At 45.0% G+C, this 19,812-nt stretch overlaps 1 protein-coding gene across 2 annotated transcripts; it reads left to right on the forward strand.

Annotated features, from left to right (window-relative positions):
* The first annotated feature begins 6,098 nt into the window (after window positions 1-6,098).
* On the forward strand, window positions 6,099-19,578 carry LOC112622414 (HLA class II histocompatibility antigen, DRB1-10 beta chain-like). Of its 2 annotated transcripts, XM_025382050.1 has the most exons (6): window positions 6,099-6,304; window positions 13,994-14,263; window positions 16,842-17,123; window positions 17,824-17,934; window positions 18,413-18,436; window positions 19,241-19,578. In XM_025382050.1, exons 1-6 carry the CDS (start codon window positions 6,205-6,207, stop codon window positions 19,252-19,254), a joined length of 801 nt encoding a protein of 266 aa, XP_025237835.1. In that variant the 5' UTR covers window positions 6,099-6,204; the 3' UTR covers window positions 19,255-19,578. The 2 variants fall into 2 exon arrangements, with proteins under 2 accessions (XP_025237835.1, XP_025237833.1); XM_025382048.1 differs by lacking the exons at window positions 17,824-17,934; window positions 18,413-18,436; window positions 19,241-19,578 and having other exon boundaries at window positions 6,165-6,304; window positions 16,842-17,738.
* Window positions 19,579-19,812: the final 234 nt, after the last annotated feature.

A 19,812-nucleotide genomic window follows, 5' to 3' on the forward strand; every position in this document is an offset into this window, starting at 1 on the left:
GCTCTGTGGGATGGAATAGCTCTCATTGGATTGTGTGGTGGTTACATAAATCTGCAAGTATGATAAGACACAGGCATGGAAGTATGGACACATATTATACCAAAGTCAGTTTCCTGGTTTTGCTACTGTGCTAGTGTGTCTGGAATTGGTTCCTTCCAGTGGGTTCTTTGTCTCGCTGACTTCAAGAATGAAGCCACGGACCCTTGCGGTGAGTGTTACAGTTCTTAAAGATGGTGTGTCTGGGGTTTGTTCCTTCCCGATGTTCAGATGTGTCCAAAGTTTCTTCCTTCTGGTGGGTTCATGGTCTCGCTGACTTCAGGAGTGAAACCACAGACCTTCACAGTGAGTGTTACAGCTCTTAAAGGTGGCGCCTCCAGAGTTGTTTGTTCCTCCCGATGGGTTCGTGGTCTCGCTGACTTCAGGAATGAAGCCGCAGACCCTTCTGGAGAGTGTTACTGCTCATAAAGGTAGTGCAGACCCAAAGAGTGATCAGCAGCAAGATTTACTGCGAAGAAGGAAAGAATAAAGCTTCCACAGCGTGGAAGGGGACCCAAGAGGGCATGTCATCATGTCACCATGTCATCACTCTCACTGAGCCCCAGGTATGTCTAACCATTGAGGGCCAGGAAATTGACTTCCTCCTGGACACTGGCACGGCTTTCTCAGTGTTAATCTCCTGTCCTGGACAGCTGTCCTTAAGGTCCGTTACTATAAGAGGAATCCCGAGACAGCCTGTAACCAGGTATTTCTCCCACTTCCTCAGTTGTAATTGGGAGACTTTGCTCTTTTCACATGCCTTTCTTGTTGTGCCTGAAAGTCCCATACCCTTATTACGTAGGGACATATTAACCAAAGCTGGAGCTATTATCTACATGAAAATGGGGGAAAAGTTAACCATTTGTTGTGCCCTGATTGAGGAGGGAATCAAACCTGAAGTCTGGGCATTGGAAGGAACAAACTCAAGCTCCAGCCTTAAGCCTTCCCACAGGAAAAAAATTCTTTTTTTTTTTTTTTCTTTTTTTTTTGAGACAGATTCTCACTCTGTCTCCAGGCTGGAGTGCAGTGGTGCGATCTTGGCTCACTGCAACCTCCACCTCCTGGGTTCAAGCAAGTCTCCTGCCTCAGCCTCCTGAGTAACTGGGAAGACAAGTGCATGCTGCAATGTCTGGCTAATTTTTTTTCTTTTTTTTTTTTTTGAGACTAAGTTTCACTCTTGTTGCCCAACCTGGAGTGCAATGGTGCAATCTCGGCTCACTGCAACATCTATCTTCCTGGTTCAAGCAATTCTCCTGCCTCAGCCTCCCAAGTAGCTGTGATTATAGGCATATGCCACCATGCCCAGCTGATTTTTGTATTTTTTTTAGTAGAGATGGGATTTCTCCATGCTGATCAGGCTGGTCTCGAACTCCCAACCTCATGTGATCTGCCTGTCTTGGCCTCCCAAAGTGCTGGTATTACAGGTGTGAGCCACTGCGCCCAGCCCCAGCTAATTTTTGTATTTTTAGTAGAGACAGGGTTTCACCATGTTAGCCAGGAGGGTCTCGATCTCCTGACCCCGTAATCTACCCGCTTAGGTCTCCCAAAGTGCTGGGATTACAGGCCTGAGCCACTGTGCCCGGCAGGAAAAAGGTTTAATTGACTCACAGTTCTGTACGGATGGGAAGGCCTCAGGAAAGTTACAATCATGGCAGAAGAGGAAGAGGACCATCGTATATGGCAGCAGGTGAGAGAGACTGTACCCATAGGAGGAACTATCACTTATAAAAACCATCAGATCTCGTGAGAACTCACTCACTATCACAAGAACAGCATGGAGGAAACGGTCCCCATGATCTAATCACCTCCCACCAGGTCCCACACTGGATGTGTGGAGATTATGGGTATTACAATTCAAGATGAGATTTGGGTGGGGAAACAGAGCCAGGCTAAGCATGTAACTGTTACGGGATCATTGGGGTGTTGCTTTTCTTCCAGAATCCTGTGGCTGGTAATGCCTTTGCCCGAGTTTTACTCCGGCCAGCTGGGCTTATTCCACCCACTTTGCCTGGCATGCAGTGCTCAGCTCACACTACCGGCCTGGATCCCACACCTGCCAAGGGTGAGTCAGGTGGCGAGGGATGTGTGTGCAACTGAGTGTGGGATCCGGCCACTGTGCAAAGCCAGGCATGTTGACTGTGCAGGGCAGGCAGCTCTAGGTGCTGCCATGGGTGTCAGCTCCCTGTGAGGCTGCAGCTGGACCAGGCACACCACAAGCAGCTTCCACAGCTGGCACTGGGGACAACGTGGCACCTGGAAGCTTGGAGACCCCAGGAACCACAGGCCCCAAAAAGTGAGTCACAGCCCTGGCTCAGCGAGCTCCCAGGTTTGGGCTCCCTGAAGAGCCACAGCTCTTCTCTCCTTCTTTTTGCCCACGACATGGCGAGCAAGGGGCATGTTTCAGCCATGTTTGTGTTACAGCTTTTTTAGCCTCACCATTCAGTGGCAGATCCCCAGTTCTTGTCCTGAGTCCAGGAAGAATGAGGTATGCAGACAAGTGGAGGGTGAGCAGGACAAAGAGGAGCTTTATTAAGCCACAGAACAACTCAGAGACCTGCAGTGGGCAGCTCCTCTCCATAGCCAGGTTGTCCCGACACCTGTTCAGCTCTCCGCACAGAGGGTAGCCTCTCAGGAGGGCAACTCCTCTCTGCAGCAGGGCATCCCTCATCTCCCTGTCCTCTCTGTCTCGGCTCTGTCCATCCTCTGCGCAAGTCTGCGCGAGCCCCGGGCGTTTACGGGCCTCAGAGGGAAGTGCACATCATGGGCGGCCATGGGGCAGGCCCAGAAAAGGCACAAGTTCCCTCTGCTGTCAGCAGGACTGGCAGCCAAGCCTGGTGAGCAGGGCCTCTGCAGGACCTGCCTCTTTCTGCCCAGGAGGCTGTTTGCCTCCCACCGCTATCCACGGCGACCAGGCTGCTCATGCCAAGGGGCACCTGTAGGCCATGCCAGTTTCCCTCAGCCCATCTTCTCTCAGCTTCCCCATGGCTGAGGTGGCAGGAGACTGGTATGTCAGTGCTGCCCTGAGTGTGCATACACCCCACCAGGCTGTGGCAGCACCGGGGCTGGGCCCACCTCCACTCTGAGATCAGAGCAGGAGCTGGGAGAGACCGGGGAGAGGCCAGGCAGTGGGAGCAGACACCCCGGAGACCAGGGACACGGAGGCCTTCTCAGCCTTGAGGGCGTGGAGTGCAGAGAGGCCTGGACCGTGCTGCGGGGGATTGGGTCTCCCACTCAATCTGTGGAGCCTGCAGGTGGCCCCTGTCACAGCTTCTTGCAGCCTGAGGTGGGCAGCTCCACTCACTGGGCCCAGGCCAGCATCTGGGGCAAAGGTGATGTCTCTGCAAGATCTTCTCCTAGAACTCAGGGGTGCCCAGGGATCTCCCTCGCCTGGATGGGGCTGGGGAGGCACCTTGGGGACCAGATTGTGGCAGGGCTTGGCCATGGGGAGCATCAGGCTCAGTGGCCACCCCCGAGGGCACAACCCTGGGGGCCTCAGGCAGAGCCTTCTCTTGAGACCCAGGAACAGTGCTCCCTCAGCAGGGTGGGACAGTGGCCTTGCGGCTGGATAGGTCCCCAAAGTGGGGCAACTCCCACTTCTCACCCCAGGCCCCTAAGGCATGGTCCCAACTCCATGCCCTCCCCACAGCTGCAAGGTGAGAGCAGCAATGCAGGACTGGTGGAGGCTCCGGGCTTGGGGGCGGGTCCTGCCAGCTGCTCAGGGGTTAGGGCAGAGCAGTCAGGGACGCAAGGCACAGGGGACATGGGGCACCATGGCCACTGCTCCCACAGTCACTCCTGCCACCACCGCTTGCAACTTTCCGCTGCAACCAGCCACTCTGGACTGCTCGCCACTGCATCATCACCACCTTTTTATCCTAAAATGCTCAGGTGAACCTTAAATGGCTTTCCTAGATTACCGTCATCACCATTAGCTTCTTTTTTCACGATTTCTTTCTTCTTTTCTTTTTTCTTTCTTTGTGTTTTTTGTTCGTTTGTTTTTGTTTTTGACAGGATCTTCCTCTTGTCATTGATGATGAGGGGAATATTTTGAAGGAACTAGAACTGCTACACAGTATCTTTCTTAAATTATGTAATATTACCATTCATTAAAAGAAGTAGTCTTATTGCTATGCACACCTATAAATTATAGGGATATAAATAATTTTAATACGAGGAACATTATTCTCAGAAATGGTATGTGAAGGAGTGTGATATAGTGTCTGAGTCTGAGGGGCATATAATTTGGTTCACTCTGTGGTGTACCTTTTACTAGGTTTGTATCTTTGCAAAAGTTGTTTTATCTCCATCTTTTTATTCTCTCCACCTGTAAGCATGAAAAGGGTTTATTTTACTGAGCTGATGTGAGAATTAAACAAAAGTATGAAGCCTAGAAAGCCCTAGTACAATTCTGAGTACAAAGTAAAATGTTCATTTCTACTGCAGCATGATGAGAATCCTGTCCCTGGAAACACTAAGGCACATAACCAATGAGTGCCTATCAGAACTGTGGTAGGGTGTGAATTAATGCCGAATTTTAGATGTATAGTTGTACTTTGAAGTCCATTTTGAATCTTAGATGTTATATTTATAATAATATAAAGCATAGGCCGGGCGCAGTGGCTCACGCCTGTAATCCCAGCACTTTGGGAGGCTGGGGCAGGCGGATCACGAGGCCAGGAGATTGAGACCATCCGGGCTAACACGGCGAAACCCTATCTCTACTAAAAATACAAAAAAAAAAATTAGCCGGGCGTGGTGGTGGATGCCTGTAGTCCCAGCTACTCGGGAGACTGAGACAGGAGAATGGCGTGAACCCGGGAGGCGGAGCTTGCAGTGAGCTGAGATTGTGCCACTGCACTCCAGCCTGGGCGACAGAGGGAGACAACGTCTCAAAAAAAAAATAAAAATAAAAAAATATATATAAGGCATAATTATCTAAATGTAGAATTATATGTTTAAAATTATATGATTACATCAGCTGATATAATTTGTAGTTTTTCCCTAGGGTTCTCCTTCCTGAACATTCTGTAACATATTAGTTAGCACAGTCTTCTTGTATCTTCTCTTACGATGAAACAAGAGAAGCATAATAGTAAAGGGCCATAGCCTCAGGCAAATGAGGAAATCCTAATGGGAACCAGGAATGAGGGACTGAACACTCTTCACATAAAATATTAATTTTTTTAAAACAGAGTTGTTCTGTCAACAGCTGATGTTGAGTCCTTGATCGATCTCTCAGCCCCCTGAATACTTGGATTGCACAGTTGACCTTATCACATTGTTAGGGTAAGTGCTATACAAAGGCACCTTCAGACCCTCCATTGCACATAGGTGACCCTGCAAACCTCTTGCCTGTGTGTGTTCTGGAGGTGCCACTAAACTTGAGGGCAGCATCAGGAGACACACATGAAAAAAACCTTTTACTCAGATTAAATTATTAAAAACTTTCATTGTCCTTTAACTTATTAGAGACATCTCTACCTGCAAAGAGGTGCAGATTGCACTCTCTAGTCAACAGCTGTCATTCTGTCATATCATCAGATACCCGGGGCTGTTGCTCCTTGAGGTGTCCAGAGAATCACAGCATTTTCCAGTATTGAAAGATCTGAAAGATCACAGTATCCTCATGTCAACTGTGAGACATGAAGTAATTTTCCCAAATCTACAACATTAAGATATGGTGCAATAAGGACCAGATTAAAGGTCTGCACGTTGGCAACCACATTCCCTCCATCTCCTTTACTCCGAAACAGACTCACACACTCACTTTTGCAAACAGTTGTCTTGTCAAGTGGGAAATGAATGCTCGTACAAGGCTCAAACTAGTGAACACCTCACTCACCAGCACAGAGCTGGCTCACAATAGGGACCCAATTAGTGTTTTACACGCAACCAGATCAAACCTTTCAAGTACTAAATTAAAACAATCCTTTAAAGAAGGAAATTGTTTCAGAAGAGGACCTTCATACTGAATCTCTGACCAGCGACTGATGATGCTATGAACTAAGATGCTGATTGGTTCTCCAACATGAGATTACCCAATCCAGGAGCAAGGAAATCAGTAACTTCCTCCCTATAATTTGGAATGTGGGTGGAGTGGGGGTCATAGTTCTCCCTGAGTGAGACTTGTCTGCTCCTCTGGACCCTGGTCCTGTCCTCGTTTCCAGCATGGTGTGTCTGAGGCTCCCTGGAGGCTCCTGCATGGCAGCTCTGACAGTGACACTGATGGTGCTGAGCCCCCCACTGGCTTTGGCTGGGGACACCCGACGTAAGTGCACATTGCGGGTGCTGAGCTACTATGGGGTGGGGAAAATAGGGAGTTTTGTTAACATTGTGCCCAGACCATGTCTGTTACGAAATTGTGACTTTTTTCAGAGATTGTCCATCTTTATCATTGGATTCCCAATTATTTCCACCACAAAAGGAGCTTGGCTACTTGCCGTCTCCATGAGACTGTGTAAGGGGCCTCCATACAGGCCATTTCTTTTTCAAATCTACACCAGTAAAACCTTTGCAACACATGTCCTCAGGGTCTTTAGAGGATTTAGAAATAAGGATGCTAAAATAAATTCCCCATACAGCACTTCCCTTTATTATGTTGACTTATGTCAGACAAAAGGAGGTTTTTACTGAAAATTTTGTGGGAGTCAAGGGAATTCAAAGGGTCTCTCCTAGACGATCCTGGGTTATGTCCTCCACAGGAGCTTTGATGTTGGCCCCTCTTCCTCATATGTGAGGATGGACCCAGTGGCCTCCCCATTATCTCCTTTCTTTTCTTTCTGAACTCCAATGTTTATAAAGCCTGTATCCCTGTAGCGTATGTAGGTTCTCTGACAGAAGTTATACTTAGTGCTCTTTCTTTCTGATGGGGAAAAATCCCTGGTACTGAAGCTGAGGTCTTTAGTACCTGGAGTCACCTTGCAGATACAGAGCATTTATGAGGTATTCTTTGGTGCCTAAGGAACTTAAGGCGTCTCTGAAAACTGGCCCAGGTTAGTGTTTATTATGAATATTTTTAACCTTTCCATACTTGTTTCTCCTACATCTCCTACATGCTCTAATTAGACATGACAGAAGAGATTTAACTAACATAGCATAAATTATATGAAATTCTGTTTTTGTAAGTAAAAAATAATCAAATATCAGAAATTTAATAATGTTCAAACTATATACTCTATGTGAGGTTACCAAGACAATGTGGAAATTGTTCACATCTCATAGGGCTGAAAGTCAATGAGCAAGTCCTGGGAACTCATTGTCTTACTGGTGTCTTGTCCTAAATTTCATAGGTTCACTCATGATGCCCTCAGCTTTCCTTAATTAGCCATGTCTGCTTACCTCTTCCTCCAGTTTCTCTCTATTTTTCCCCAGCTATGTTGTCATCATTTCCAGAAATCTCTAAAGCTTGCACAGATCCTTAGCACTAGGAGATCCATTGAAAGAGATAATTTTTTTCTTTTTGAAATAGGGCCTGGCTCTGTCACCCAGGCTGAAGCTCAGTGCTGCGATCGAGGCTCACTGCAACCTCTGCCTCCCACACTCAAGCAATCCTCCCTCTTCAGGCACCAGAGTAGCTGGGAATACAGACAGGCAACCATGCCCAGCTAATTTTTGTAATTTTGGTAGAGATGAGGTTTTGCCATGTTGCCCAGGTTGGTCTTAAACTGCTGGACTCAAGCAATCCTCCTGCCTTGGCCTCCCAAAGTTCTAGGATTATAGATGTGAGCCACTGTGTCCAGGCCAAAAGAGATGACTCTTAATAAAAAGATTTCCTTTTTCTTAAATCACTGTTTCTTTATCTTGAATTCTTCTTCCAACTAGAAGAAGGAGAAAGAAGAAATTTGCCTGTATTTCTCACTGGGAGGAGAAGGGGTCTAGTGTGACATCAAAATGAAAGAGTGCTGGAGCTTGAGCCCCTTCTTGCTTTCCAGGATGCCCACGGTGATCAGTTCCCATACCCTGGTTTATTAATGTAAACCACGCTTCTTTTTCTCAGCAGCTACTGTGTACTGGGCTCCATTCTAGGTTCAAATCATTCTATTTGGTTAAGATAGAGAGGGTCCCTACTCTCATGGAAGTTACACAAGCGTAGAGGAGACAGACACTAACCCAATAAGCATTTAACAAAGAAGAAAATGTTAGAGAGTGATAGTGCACTAAAGAAAAGACATCAGGTTTGTGGAAAGGGAGAAATGGATTCACCTACTTTAGTCCGAATGTTTAGGGAGCTCTACATGAGAAAGTGACATTCAACTGAGACAACAAAATAAGTAGACAGTCGTGAAGATCTAAGCGACCAAAGTTCCAGGGAGACCGAACTGGGGGAAAGCCCTGGTATGGGAAATTGTGTGGAGGGAGAGAAAGGCTACAGGGGCTGACGTAGAGAAAGTAAGGAAATGGAGAGGCAGAAGATGAGGTAGGACACAGAGAGGAAGTCAGCAGCCTTATCATATTAGGCTGTGATGTCCACAGTAAAAAATTTAAATTTTATTTTATTTTATTTATTTATGTATTTATTATTTATTTATTTTATTTATTTATATATTTTTCTGAGACAGGGTTTCATTCTTGTTGCCCAGGCTGGAGTGCAATGGCACAATCTCAGTTCACTGCAACCTCCACCTCCCGGGTTCAAGTGATTCTCCTGCCTCAGCTTCCCAAGTAGCTGGGATTACAGGCACCCACCACCATATCTGGCTAATTTTTTTGTACTTTTAGTAGAGATGGGGTATCACCATGTTGACCAGGCTGGTCTCAAAATTGTGACCTCAGATAATCTGTCTGCCTTGGCCTCCCAAAGTGCTGAGATTACAGGCGTGAACCACTGCGCCCAGACTAAATTTTATTTAAATAGATATGAGAAGATATTGCATGGTTACAAGGAGAGTCAATTTACATTCGATTTTTTTTTTTTTTTTTTGTGATGGAATCTCACTCTGTTGCCCAGGCTAGATTGCAGTGACAGAATCTCAGCTCACTGCAACCTCCACCTCCCAGGTTCAAGTGATTCTCCTGCCCCAGCCTCCTGAGTAGCTGGGACCATAGGCGCATGCCACTACACCTGGCTAATTTTTTGTGTTTTTAGTAGAGATGGAATTTCACTGTGTTAGCCAGGTTGGTCTCGATCTCCTGATCTCATGATCCGCCCACCTTGACCTCCCAAAATGCTGGGATTACAGGTGTGAGCCACTGCGCCCTGCCTATATTCAATTATTAAAATTAATTCTAGCTACTCTGTGGGAATTGGATTTGTGGGGTTCCCAAGAGGAAGACTATTTAGGAGCACAGCAGGGAATTCTCCAGGGAAAACAGGCTGGTGGCTTCATGGAGTGCATTAGTGATAAAGACGGTGAAAAAGATAAAGTGGACAGACTCGGCATGTATTTTTGCTTAGCTTGTTAATGAATTACTGTAAAGGGGGTGGAACAATCAAATTTATTCCTAAGGATTTTGTTTTGGAATAATAAGTGGGTGGTGGTGGTGTTTATTGAGATAGGAACAATTATGGGAGGAAATGACTTGAAGTGGGTGGTTGGAAATAAAATTTTCCTTTAAATTTGAGATGATTGATTGACATTTATATGGAGTAATCAGAAGGTCAATGGCATTTAAGAGACTCATGGTGAGGCCAGGGCTTCAGGTATTTATGTTGGTGGCATCAATACGTGTAGTCCGTTAAGTTTCAGGGAGTGGAAGAGGATATATAGGGAGATGGATTGTGTGCAGAAAAAAGACGAGGGCACAGCCCAGCAAAGGGGGCTGAGAAAGAGCCCAGGGATGTTGGAGAAAAACCAAGAGAACATAATGAGTGTAAGTCAAGGAAAACATTTTTTTCAAGGAGAAGGGAGAGGCCAATTGTGGTGAGTACTGCTAAGAGGAGGAAGAAGTGAGAACGTGGGAAGAAGTGAGAATGTAACAGAGAAGCAAGTGCTGGGTTTGGTGGAGTTGATATTTGCAGTCAATGGAGTATCCAGGTAGGAAACTGGATTGGACCTTTTGAAGAGCTAGTAGAAGTGAGGACAAGGTTAAGGTTGACTTTTTTGAGTAGAGAGCTTCAGGGAAGGACTGTTCTCTGGGTTCAGGGAACCTGCTGAATCTAAAGGAAAAGGCTAAAAAAGCTGAAGAGAAGGAGGATGACCTGTGAACCAAAGATGCTCAGTCATTATTAGCAAGGAAATACCAGAGAGCCCCTGGGTGCAGTGATGACTACTCATGCAAAAGGTCACACAGCCAGTATTTCACACAGCCAATATTTATTACTGACATAGCATATACCAGTTATTACTCTAGGTCGTGAGAATGGAGTGATAAATAAAATGAATCTGGTCGCCATCAGTATATGCCATGTAACATTTTGCAGTGACTGTGTACCAGGCCTATGAAATTCAGTATTCAATTTCAATAACGATCCTGTTGTATCTGTGGTATTTAAAAACATATACATCTCTGGAATCTAAAATTGAAAGGTTATAAGTAAAACCCAGTATTACAAATGTAGTGCTGGAAATCAGATTGCAGTTTAAATCTGAGCATGTAGAAAGTCCCTTTCTCCTATGTCAGCAGATGCCTTTTGTGTGAGGTTCAGGTATACTGCATTATTAGACATAAACCAGTGTTTCTGCCCTACATTTTCAGAATGACAATTCTTTATGAAACTAATGGAAGAACAGAAGACAATTGCAAAATTATGATGAAGTTACTAACTGCCTTAGAGTTAAGGAATACAAAAAATAATGTGAGCTGCAGTTATAGGGATCATAAAAGTTAAAATGGGAATGTATTTGAGTGTTTGTTATGTGATCAGTGCTAAGAGGAGTCATCATTTAATTTTACTCTTAACAGTAATCCTGTGAGGATTACACTATTATTAAATGCATTTGATAGATTGCAAAAAGGCTTATGATTGGTAAAAATTGACCCAAGTAGAAGAGATTATGCTTTTATTCAGGTTTTCTGATTCTAGAGTTTGAGAGTTTGTCCATCATTAGTGAGTAGTGACTATATTGTGTCTGAATTATTGACAGAATTTCTGATATTCATATGTACCAGGTTGTTTCTTAGAGTGGGGACAGAGATGCAAGGGCTGCTAGTTCCGATGTATAGGAGAAACTTTCTTTCATTTTACATTTATCATTTTAAAAGTTCTGTATGTCTATAATGGTCATGTGTTGAAGAACACAAGGAAGAATTAAATCACTCCTTCTTCTGAGGTTTGACTAGCAAGTTGGGCTAGAGTTACCAAATAAAATACAGGTTTCTAGTTAAATATGAATTTCAGGTGCACAACCACAATTTATTGGAAATCCAAATTTACCTGGGCATCCTCTGATTTTATTTGCCAAATCTGTCAACCCTAGCTGGGACACATGGACATGGCTTATGGTGCTAACCATGCAAGCCACAGGGACAGCAACTTCACACTTGTTTATTTTTAAACTTTTTCTCTGTAATGAAAGTGCTTAAACAATTCAGGGGTGAAAAGATAGGCATTGTTTGATCCAGGCTGCACACCTCTCTGCCATCGTTTCTAAAGGGCAAAGGGAGATTTCTGCAGGTCTTGCTCACAGTCTGGGGACCTGCTCATTTTTGAAACAGTCTGTATGAGAATGTCATTTTCTTGGTTTCTCCCTTTCTGAAGGGACTTGACTACAAAACCAAGAGTTCTGCCTCTGGTCAAGGCTGGCCATTTGATGCCTGCTAGTATTGTTGGGAGTGGGAAGTTGAGAGAAATGAGTTAGTTGGGGCATTTAACTGGAATAAAATAGCCGTGGTTGTGATTCATTACTACAGAGAGTGGACAAGTGGCAGAGAAATTAAGAAGGAAGATGATGTGAATGATAAATGATATGATTAGTGACTGATTGGTAAGGCAAGGAAATCAGTAAATCTTGGTTCTCATCAAGTTCATTTTCTGGAAAGATAGCATTGTATTGGGACCAGAATTCTACAAAACATTCTTCTTACATAGGACCAAGATTTCCAACAAATATTTTTTCAATGCAATTCTCTGCTGCTCCATAACTAATAGTAACTTGTTGACACAGATTTTTTCAGATGGTTCACACCTGTGGTTCTTACCTAGGGACAATTCTCCACCCCTCCCTTCCCTCCCATCTTCCTTGGGGAACGTGTGGCAATGTTTGGAACAATTTTTGGTTGTCACAACAGGGGTTTCTTCTGATATTTAATGAGTAGAAGCCAGGGACACTGCTAGAGAACGTACGATGTTCAGAACAGCCTCTGCCATCAACAAAGAATTATCTGGTCCAAAATGTCAGTAGTGCTGAGGCTGAGCGCACTGGTTCACACTGTGCTCTTTCTGAAAATTCTAAACTCACATCTGTTATACACTCACCACACAGTTCAGTTTTTTTATGCCTTATTTTTGCTTGTTTCATTATAAAAAATTAGTTGCATAAATGCAACCATATTCTTGTTGAATCCATTTACTCAATGCAAGCTCAATATTTTCATATTTATTTTTTGCCTTGTGCAAATTTTTCAATATTGTTGGTCATCATTATCTCTATTAACTTTCAACAGTTTGCCCTGGTAAGTCACAAATAGTGATGCTGCTGAAGTTATTTCTCACTAACATGCCTCAGATTTCTGTAGTGATTCTACATTTGATGCTATTCACAATGTAAAATGCTTCTATTTATTCATTTCACTTTTACCCACAGGATTATTTTTAAGTGATTTTTGTCATTTTCACACTTCAGACATAAAGACAAAAACATCAAAAATGTATACAGTGTTTTACATCTGTGTATATTTCCACACATATATGTATGTATGTTTACATGTATTGAAACTACAGAAGCACATGTCACCAACAAGAGCTCTGAGACACCTTTGACCACTTACCCTCATCAGATGAGATTTGCCAAATGAGTTGTGGAAACAAGTTTTTTTTAACTGAATTTCTGAGCTTTGTGAATTTAGAAATGCAAAGGAAGGTCTGTGGACATTTACAGGGATCATGGTTTTATTGTCCTCAAAACTCTTTGTTACTTTCCTATTGTCTTTAGTATAAATCCAAAATCCTACCACCACCCCCGAGGCTTTTCAATACCTGGCTTCTTGTGATTTCTCCAGGCTAATCTTTTACCCTGCTTCCCCTCAGCCTCTCTGCTTTAGTGAACTTTCTTCTAGTTTCTTGAAGAAGTTCATCAATTAAAGCTTTTGTAAATGGAATTTCCTAAACCTGAATGTGTGCCTCCCTTTTTGTCTAAACAGACACAGGCTCCACTCCGCCCGCTGGCTCACACCTGATTAACCTGTTAAGTCACATCTGAACTGTCTCTTTTCGGAGGGTCCTTCTCTGGCACCCTAATGTAAATGAGATCATCCTATTATTCTCTGTTCTAGAACTCCACACTTCTGACTTTTCTCATTCCTGTCTAAGCTCTTGTGTGTTTGGTTTTTGTCCATGACTTTCACTGCTCTTTAAGCTCCCCCAGCAGAGTGGAGAGGTCTGTTTTCCCTTGTTTGAATTCTTAGAGGCAGCGCAGGCCTGGCACAAGGTCAGCACTAAGAAGTGTTCACAGGGGGAACGCGGTGGGTGCTACTGAAGGAACCGGTAAAGATGTGGGATGAGAGAAGGAGCAGAGAGTGTCTGTGGGGTGGAAGCTCCCAGAAAGAGGCTGTGCGGGCTGCGATACTGGGCAGATCCTCCTCCAGCTCCTGCATTGAGTTTTCCAGAGCAGGCTGGAGGCAGGGAGGGGTCTCCAAAGCCTGGGGATCAGAAGGGGTTTTCCCGCACGGTTCCCCAGGCCCCCGTTCGCCTCAGGAAGACGGAGGATGAGCCCCTGGGCTGCTGGTGGTGGGCAGTGCGGGTGGGGCCGGTCAAGGTTCCCAGTGCCCTCGCCCCGCCCAGGAGCCCCGGATGGCGGCGTCGCTGTCAGTGTCTTCTCAGGAGGCCGCCCGTGTGACCGGATCCTTCGTGTCCCCACAGCTCGTTTCTTGGAGCAGCATAAGTTTGAGTGTCATTTCTTCAACGGGACGGAGCGGGTGCGGTTGCTGGACAGATACATCCATAACCAGGAGGAGTTCGCGCGCTTCGACAGCGACGTGGGGGAGTTCCGGGCGGTGACGGAGCTGGGGCGGCCTGTCGCCGAGTCCTGGAACACTCGGAAGGACCTCCTGGAGCGGGAGCGGGCCCAGGTGGACACCGTGTGCAGACACAACTACGGGGTTGGTGAGAGCTTCACAGTGCAGCGGCGAGGTGAGCGCGGCGGGGGCGGGGCCTGGGTCCCTGTGAGCTGGGAATCTGAGTGTGTGTGTGTGTGTGTGTGTGTGTGTGTGTGTGTGAGAGAGAGAGACAGAGAGAGAGAGAGAAAGATAGAGACAGCGAGAGCGCCATCTGTGAGCATTTAGAATCCTCTCTATCCTGACCAAGGAGTTCTGAGAGCACAGATGTGTATGTAGAGTGTGGATTTGTCTGTGTCTGTGTGGCTGTTGTGGGAGGGGAGGCTGGAGGGGGCTGCTGCTTATCCTTGGAGGCCTCTGTGGGGAGGTGACATGGAAGGTGGGTGCAGGGGACTGGAGAGAGAGGAGACCTTGATTGTCCTGGGTCCTTAGAGATGCAGGGAAGGGAAATGTAACGGGTGTGTGGTTGGGGTGAAGGTTTAGGGGAGCAGAGCTGAGGGGTCTGGAAGGTTTGGGATAATGTGAGGAGGCCAGTTCCAGACTGTCCCTGGCACACACCCTTCATGTAATCTCTGAAATAGAAGTGTGTGGTGTTCGTTTGCAAAAGCTTTAGATTAATTTCTAGGGGAATTGAGGAGATCTCTGAGGCATCTTGAAGCTTCTTTAGGTCTAAATTTCTTGCTAGTTTGTGTGTGTGTGTGTGTGTGTGTGTATCTTTTTACATAGTAGAAATGACTGTGAAACTAACTTCTTGAATTAAAGTTTTAACACAGTTACTATTTTGTTATAATGCTAATAGTTTTCTAGTTGTTACATATTTACTCTTTTACATGTAATAGTTGTGACACAACTCACCTCACTTTCCCCTTTGTTGACCTTTATTACGACATTCACCAAAACCCGAAAATGTATGTTTCTGGTTAATTTTTAATTTATATTTTTTATTTGTAATTTCTTTGAATTATTTTGACCTGTTTATTAGCCAGTTAGGCCGGGCGCGGTGGCTCAAGCCTATAATCCCAGCACTTTGGGAGGCCGAGACAGGCGGATCACAAGGTCAGGAGATGGAGACCATCCTGGCTAACACGGTGAAACCCCGTCTCTACTAAAAAATACAAAAAACTAGCCGGGCGAGGTGGCGGGCGCCTGTAGTCCCAGCTACTCGGGAGGCTGAGGCGGAGAATGGCGTAAACCCGGGAGGCGGAGCTTGCAGTGAGCTGAGATCCGGCCATTGCACTCCAGCCTGGGCAACAGAGCGAGACTCCGTCTCAAAAATAATAATAATAATAATAATAATAATAATAATAATAATAATTACTGGTCTAGGAATTCCCTATCGTATTAGGCAGGTAATGGACAACGATCTACTGTCTAATATCTCGAGGGCTTAGTATTTTTCTCAGTGACTTTGTGGGTTCTTTGTACTGTAAGATTATTAACACTTTATTGATATTTGATTCAGCATTTGCTCCAGTTTGTGGTATGTTGATTTTGAAAATTCTTTTCCATGTTAAGAATTTGAACATTTTTATTTAATAAAATATATTGCAAAATTTTTATTAATGATTTACAATCCATCTTAAATCTACCATTTTGTGGTACTGTTGTCTCTAGGTTTCTCCTTACTTAAAAAAAATTATTGTATTTATTGAGAGTGTGCTAGTGTCAGGGATTTTCCTGGGCATAAGCACCCAAGTAACAAGTCCCAGACCCTGCCTTGATCCAAATGTCATTCTGGAAAGAAAAATCATTTCACAATGATAGGCCTGATAATAATTATGCTTGTGTTGCATGGGAGATGCATTGATCAGCTAAATGTAAATATAAGAACTTTCAAAACTAAAATGACATTCCTTAATCCTTCTCTCTGCTTCAGGACTCATGCTTTTCTAGGAACGTAAAAATTTGGAGAATCATTTCTGTCTGTCCCACATTTCCAGGGGCAGAGCCATTTCTGTGGTGTTTGTTTTAAGGTGTCAGTGCATGGCGGTAGTATTACTAAAACTTCATACTGGGTTTCCTCATGTACCCAAGTCTGTCCCTTTAACTATCCACATTGCTTTAAATCATACTTTTCTGTCACGGTGTACAAGGATGATAAATAGGTGCCAAGTGGAGCACCCACGTGTGATGAGCCCTCTCACAGGGGAATGGAGTGAGAAGCTTCTGACCTCATAAATTGAAGGCTATCTTCAGTCATTGTTTTATACATTTTACGTGCATTAATCCTCATATAACCCCCAGAGGTAAATTGTCCTTCATTGTAGGTGACAAAGTTGAGACACAGAAGAATCGAAAAACTCTTCCAGGATCAACCAGTAAAAGGCAGCCCTTGGATTTGAACCAGGCAACCTGGCTCAGATATCAGTTTTAATTACTATACTCTTTACTTTCAAAGATTTGTAAACAGTTTGACAATGCATGCCAATTTCAAGCTATGAAGAAACAAATATAATTTTTCACAACATCTCTCAAATCTAATGGGTCCTCATTATCAAGATTAAATTCCAGGCTGACACTGTAAGGCCACTTGGCCAGCTGTGTTGGAGACCTGGTCAAGGCCAGAGCCTGGGTTTACAGAGAAGTAGAAAAATGGCCAAACAAGGAGACACTCTGTCTTCCTGACTCATTCCCACTATGTTTTCTTCTCCTAGTCCAACCTAAGGTGACTGTGTATCCTGCAAAGACCCAGCCCCTGCAGCACCACAACCTCCTGGTCTGCTCTGTGAATGGTTTCTATCCAGGCAGCATTGAAGTCAGGTGGCTCCGCAACGGCCAGGAAGAGAAGGCTGGGGTGGTGTCCACAGGCCTGATCCACAATGGAGACTGGACCTTCCAGACCCTGGTGATGCTGGAAACAGTTCCTCGGAGTGGAGAGGTTTACACCTGCCAAGTGGAGCACCCAAGCGTGACCAGCCCTCTCACAGTGGAATGGAGTGAGCAGCTTTCTGACTTCATACATTTCTCACCCACCAAGAAGGGGACTGTACTAATCCCTGAGTGTCAGGTTTCTCCTCTCCCACATCCTATTTTCATTTGTTCCATGTTCTCATCGCCATTAGCACATATCACTGGGGGTAGCCCTATAGGTGTTTCTAGAAACACTTGTACCTCCTGGAGAAGCAGTCTAGCCTGCCAGGCAGGAGAGGCTGTCCCTCTTTTGAACTTCCCCGTGATGTCACAGGTCAGGGTCACCCGCTCTCCCCAGGCTCCAGGCCCTGTCTCTGGGTCTGAGACTGTGGTTCTGGTGCTGTTGTTCTGAGTTATTTATTGTGATCTGGGAAGAGGAGAAGTGTAGGGGCCTTCCTGACATGAGGGAGTCCAATCTCAGCTCTGCCTTTTATTATCTCTGTCACTCTAGACAAACTACTTAGCCTCATTGAGTCTCAGGCTTTCTGTGGATCAGATGTTGAACTCGTGCCTTACATCAAGGCTGTAATATTTGAATGAGTTTGATGTCTGAACCCTGTAACTGTTCAGTGTGATTTGAAATCCTATTTTTCTCCAGAAATGGCTAGTTATTTTAGTTCTTACAGGGCAGCCTTCTTCCCCATTTTCAAAGCTCTGAATCTTAGGGTCTCAATTAAAGAGGTTCAGTTTGGAATAAACATCACTAAAGCTGGGTTCGTCTCTCAGGAGCACGGTCTGAATCTGCACAGAGCAAGATGCTGAGTGGAGTCGGGGGTTTTGTGCTGGGCCTGCTCTTCCTTGGGGCCGGGCTGTTCATCTACTTCAGGAATCAGAAAGGTGAGGAGCCTTTGGGAGCTGGCCCTCTGTCCACAGGCTTTTCTGGAGGAGGAAATATGGCTTTACTGAGGTTAGTTTTCAGTATGTGAGTGGTGCTGGATAAAACCTTTCTTTCCCCAAATGATCTCCAATGTCCTGCTAATCCAGAAATCATCAGTGCATGGTTTCTATGTCAAAGCATAATAGCTTGTGGCCTGCAGAGACAAGAGGAAGGTTAACAAGTAGGGGTCCTTTGGTTTGAGATTCTGGAGCAAATTACAGAAGAACCACTAAGGCTAATGCAATTACACTGGATCCTGTGAGAGACACGTCACGCTTCATGGGTCACATGGTCTGTTTCTGCTCCTCTCTGCCCAGACTGGTGTGGGTTGTGGTGTTAGAGAAATCTCAGGTGGGAGATCTAGCGCTGGGACATTGTGTTGGAGGACAGACTTGCTTCAATATGTTTAAGTGTGTATCTTTTCCTACTTTTTCCCAGGACACTCTGGACTTCAGCCAACAGGTAATATCTTTTAATCCTCTTTTAGAAACAGATATGGTTTCCCTAGTGAGAGGTGAAGCCAGCTGGACTTCTGGGTTGGGAGGGGACTTGGAGAACCTGTCTGTCTTACAAGAGGTTTGTAAAATGCACCAATCAGCACCGTGTAAAAACACACCAATTGGGGCTCTGTGGGTAGCTAGCTATTTGTAATATGGACCAATCCACACTCTGTAAAATGGACCAATCCGCACTCTGTAAAATGGACCAAGCAGCATTCTTTAAAATGGACCAATCAGCAGGACATGGGCAGGGACACATGAGGGAATAAATGCTGGCCTCCCAGCATTTATTCCCCTGAGGGGACCCCAGCAACCCCCTCAGGTCCCCTTCCATGCTGTGGAAGCTTTGTTCTTTCGCTCTTCACAATAAATCTTGCTGCTGCTCACTCTTTGGGTCGGTGCCACTTTTAAAGAGCTGTAACACTCACCATGAAGGTCCGTGGCTTCATTCTTGAAGTCAGCGAGACCACAAATCCACCGGAAGGAACAAACTCGGGACACACTAGAATGATGGTAGAGGTGATAAGGCATGAGACAGAAATAACAGGAAAGACTTTGGATCCAAATTTCTGATCAGGCAATTTACACTAAAACTTCTCCTATCCACTTAGAAAAGGCCTGTGCTCTGCGGGACTATTGGCTGTGGGAGACTCAGGAACTTGTTTTTCTTCTTCCTGCAGTGCCCTCATCGGAGTCCTTGAAGGAGGGGAAAAGAAACTGTTGGTAGAAACAGTTTGAAAACAACACTCTCCTCTGTCTTTTGCAGGACTCCTGAGCTGAAGTGCAGATGACCACATTCAAGGAAGAACCTTCTGCCCCAGCTTTGCAGGATGAAAAGCTTTCCCGCCTGGCTGTTATTCTGCCACAAGAGAGGGCTTTGTCAGGACCTGGCTGCTACTGGTTCAGCAACTGCAGAAAATGTCCTCCCTTGTGGCTTCCTCAGCTCCTGCCCTTGGCCTGAAGTCCCAGCATTGATGGCAGCGCCTCATCTTCAACTTTTGTGCTCCCCTTTACCTAAACCCTATGGCCTCCTATGCATCTGTATACTCACCCTGTACCACAAACACATTACATTATTAAATGTTTCTCAAAGATGGAATTAAATATCATCTGGTCCATTTGGCTCCAAAGACAAAAAATGAAAAGAAAAAGAGAAGATTATTTCCCAATAGAATAATGATTTTCGTGTATATATCATGAGTGTGTGAGGTAATGCATGTGTTAAATAGCTTAATTTAGACATTCCACATGATAGGCATGTATCAAAACTTCATACTGTACAACATAAATACACTATAAAATTTTTATTTGTCAATTAAAAAAGTAATCCTAACATTT

Source organism: Theropithecus gelada, chromosome 4 (assembly GCF_003255815.1).
Source record: "Theropithecus gelada isolate Dixy chromosome 4, Tgel_1.0, whole genome shotgun sequence".
NCBI classification, from domain to species: Eukaryota; Metazoa; Chordata; class Mammalia; order Primates; family Cercopithecidae; genus Theropithecus; species Theropithecus gelada.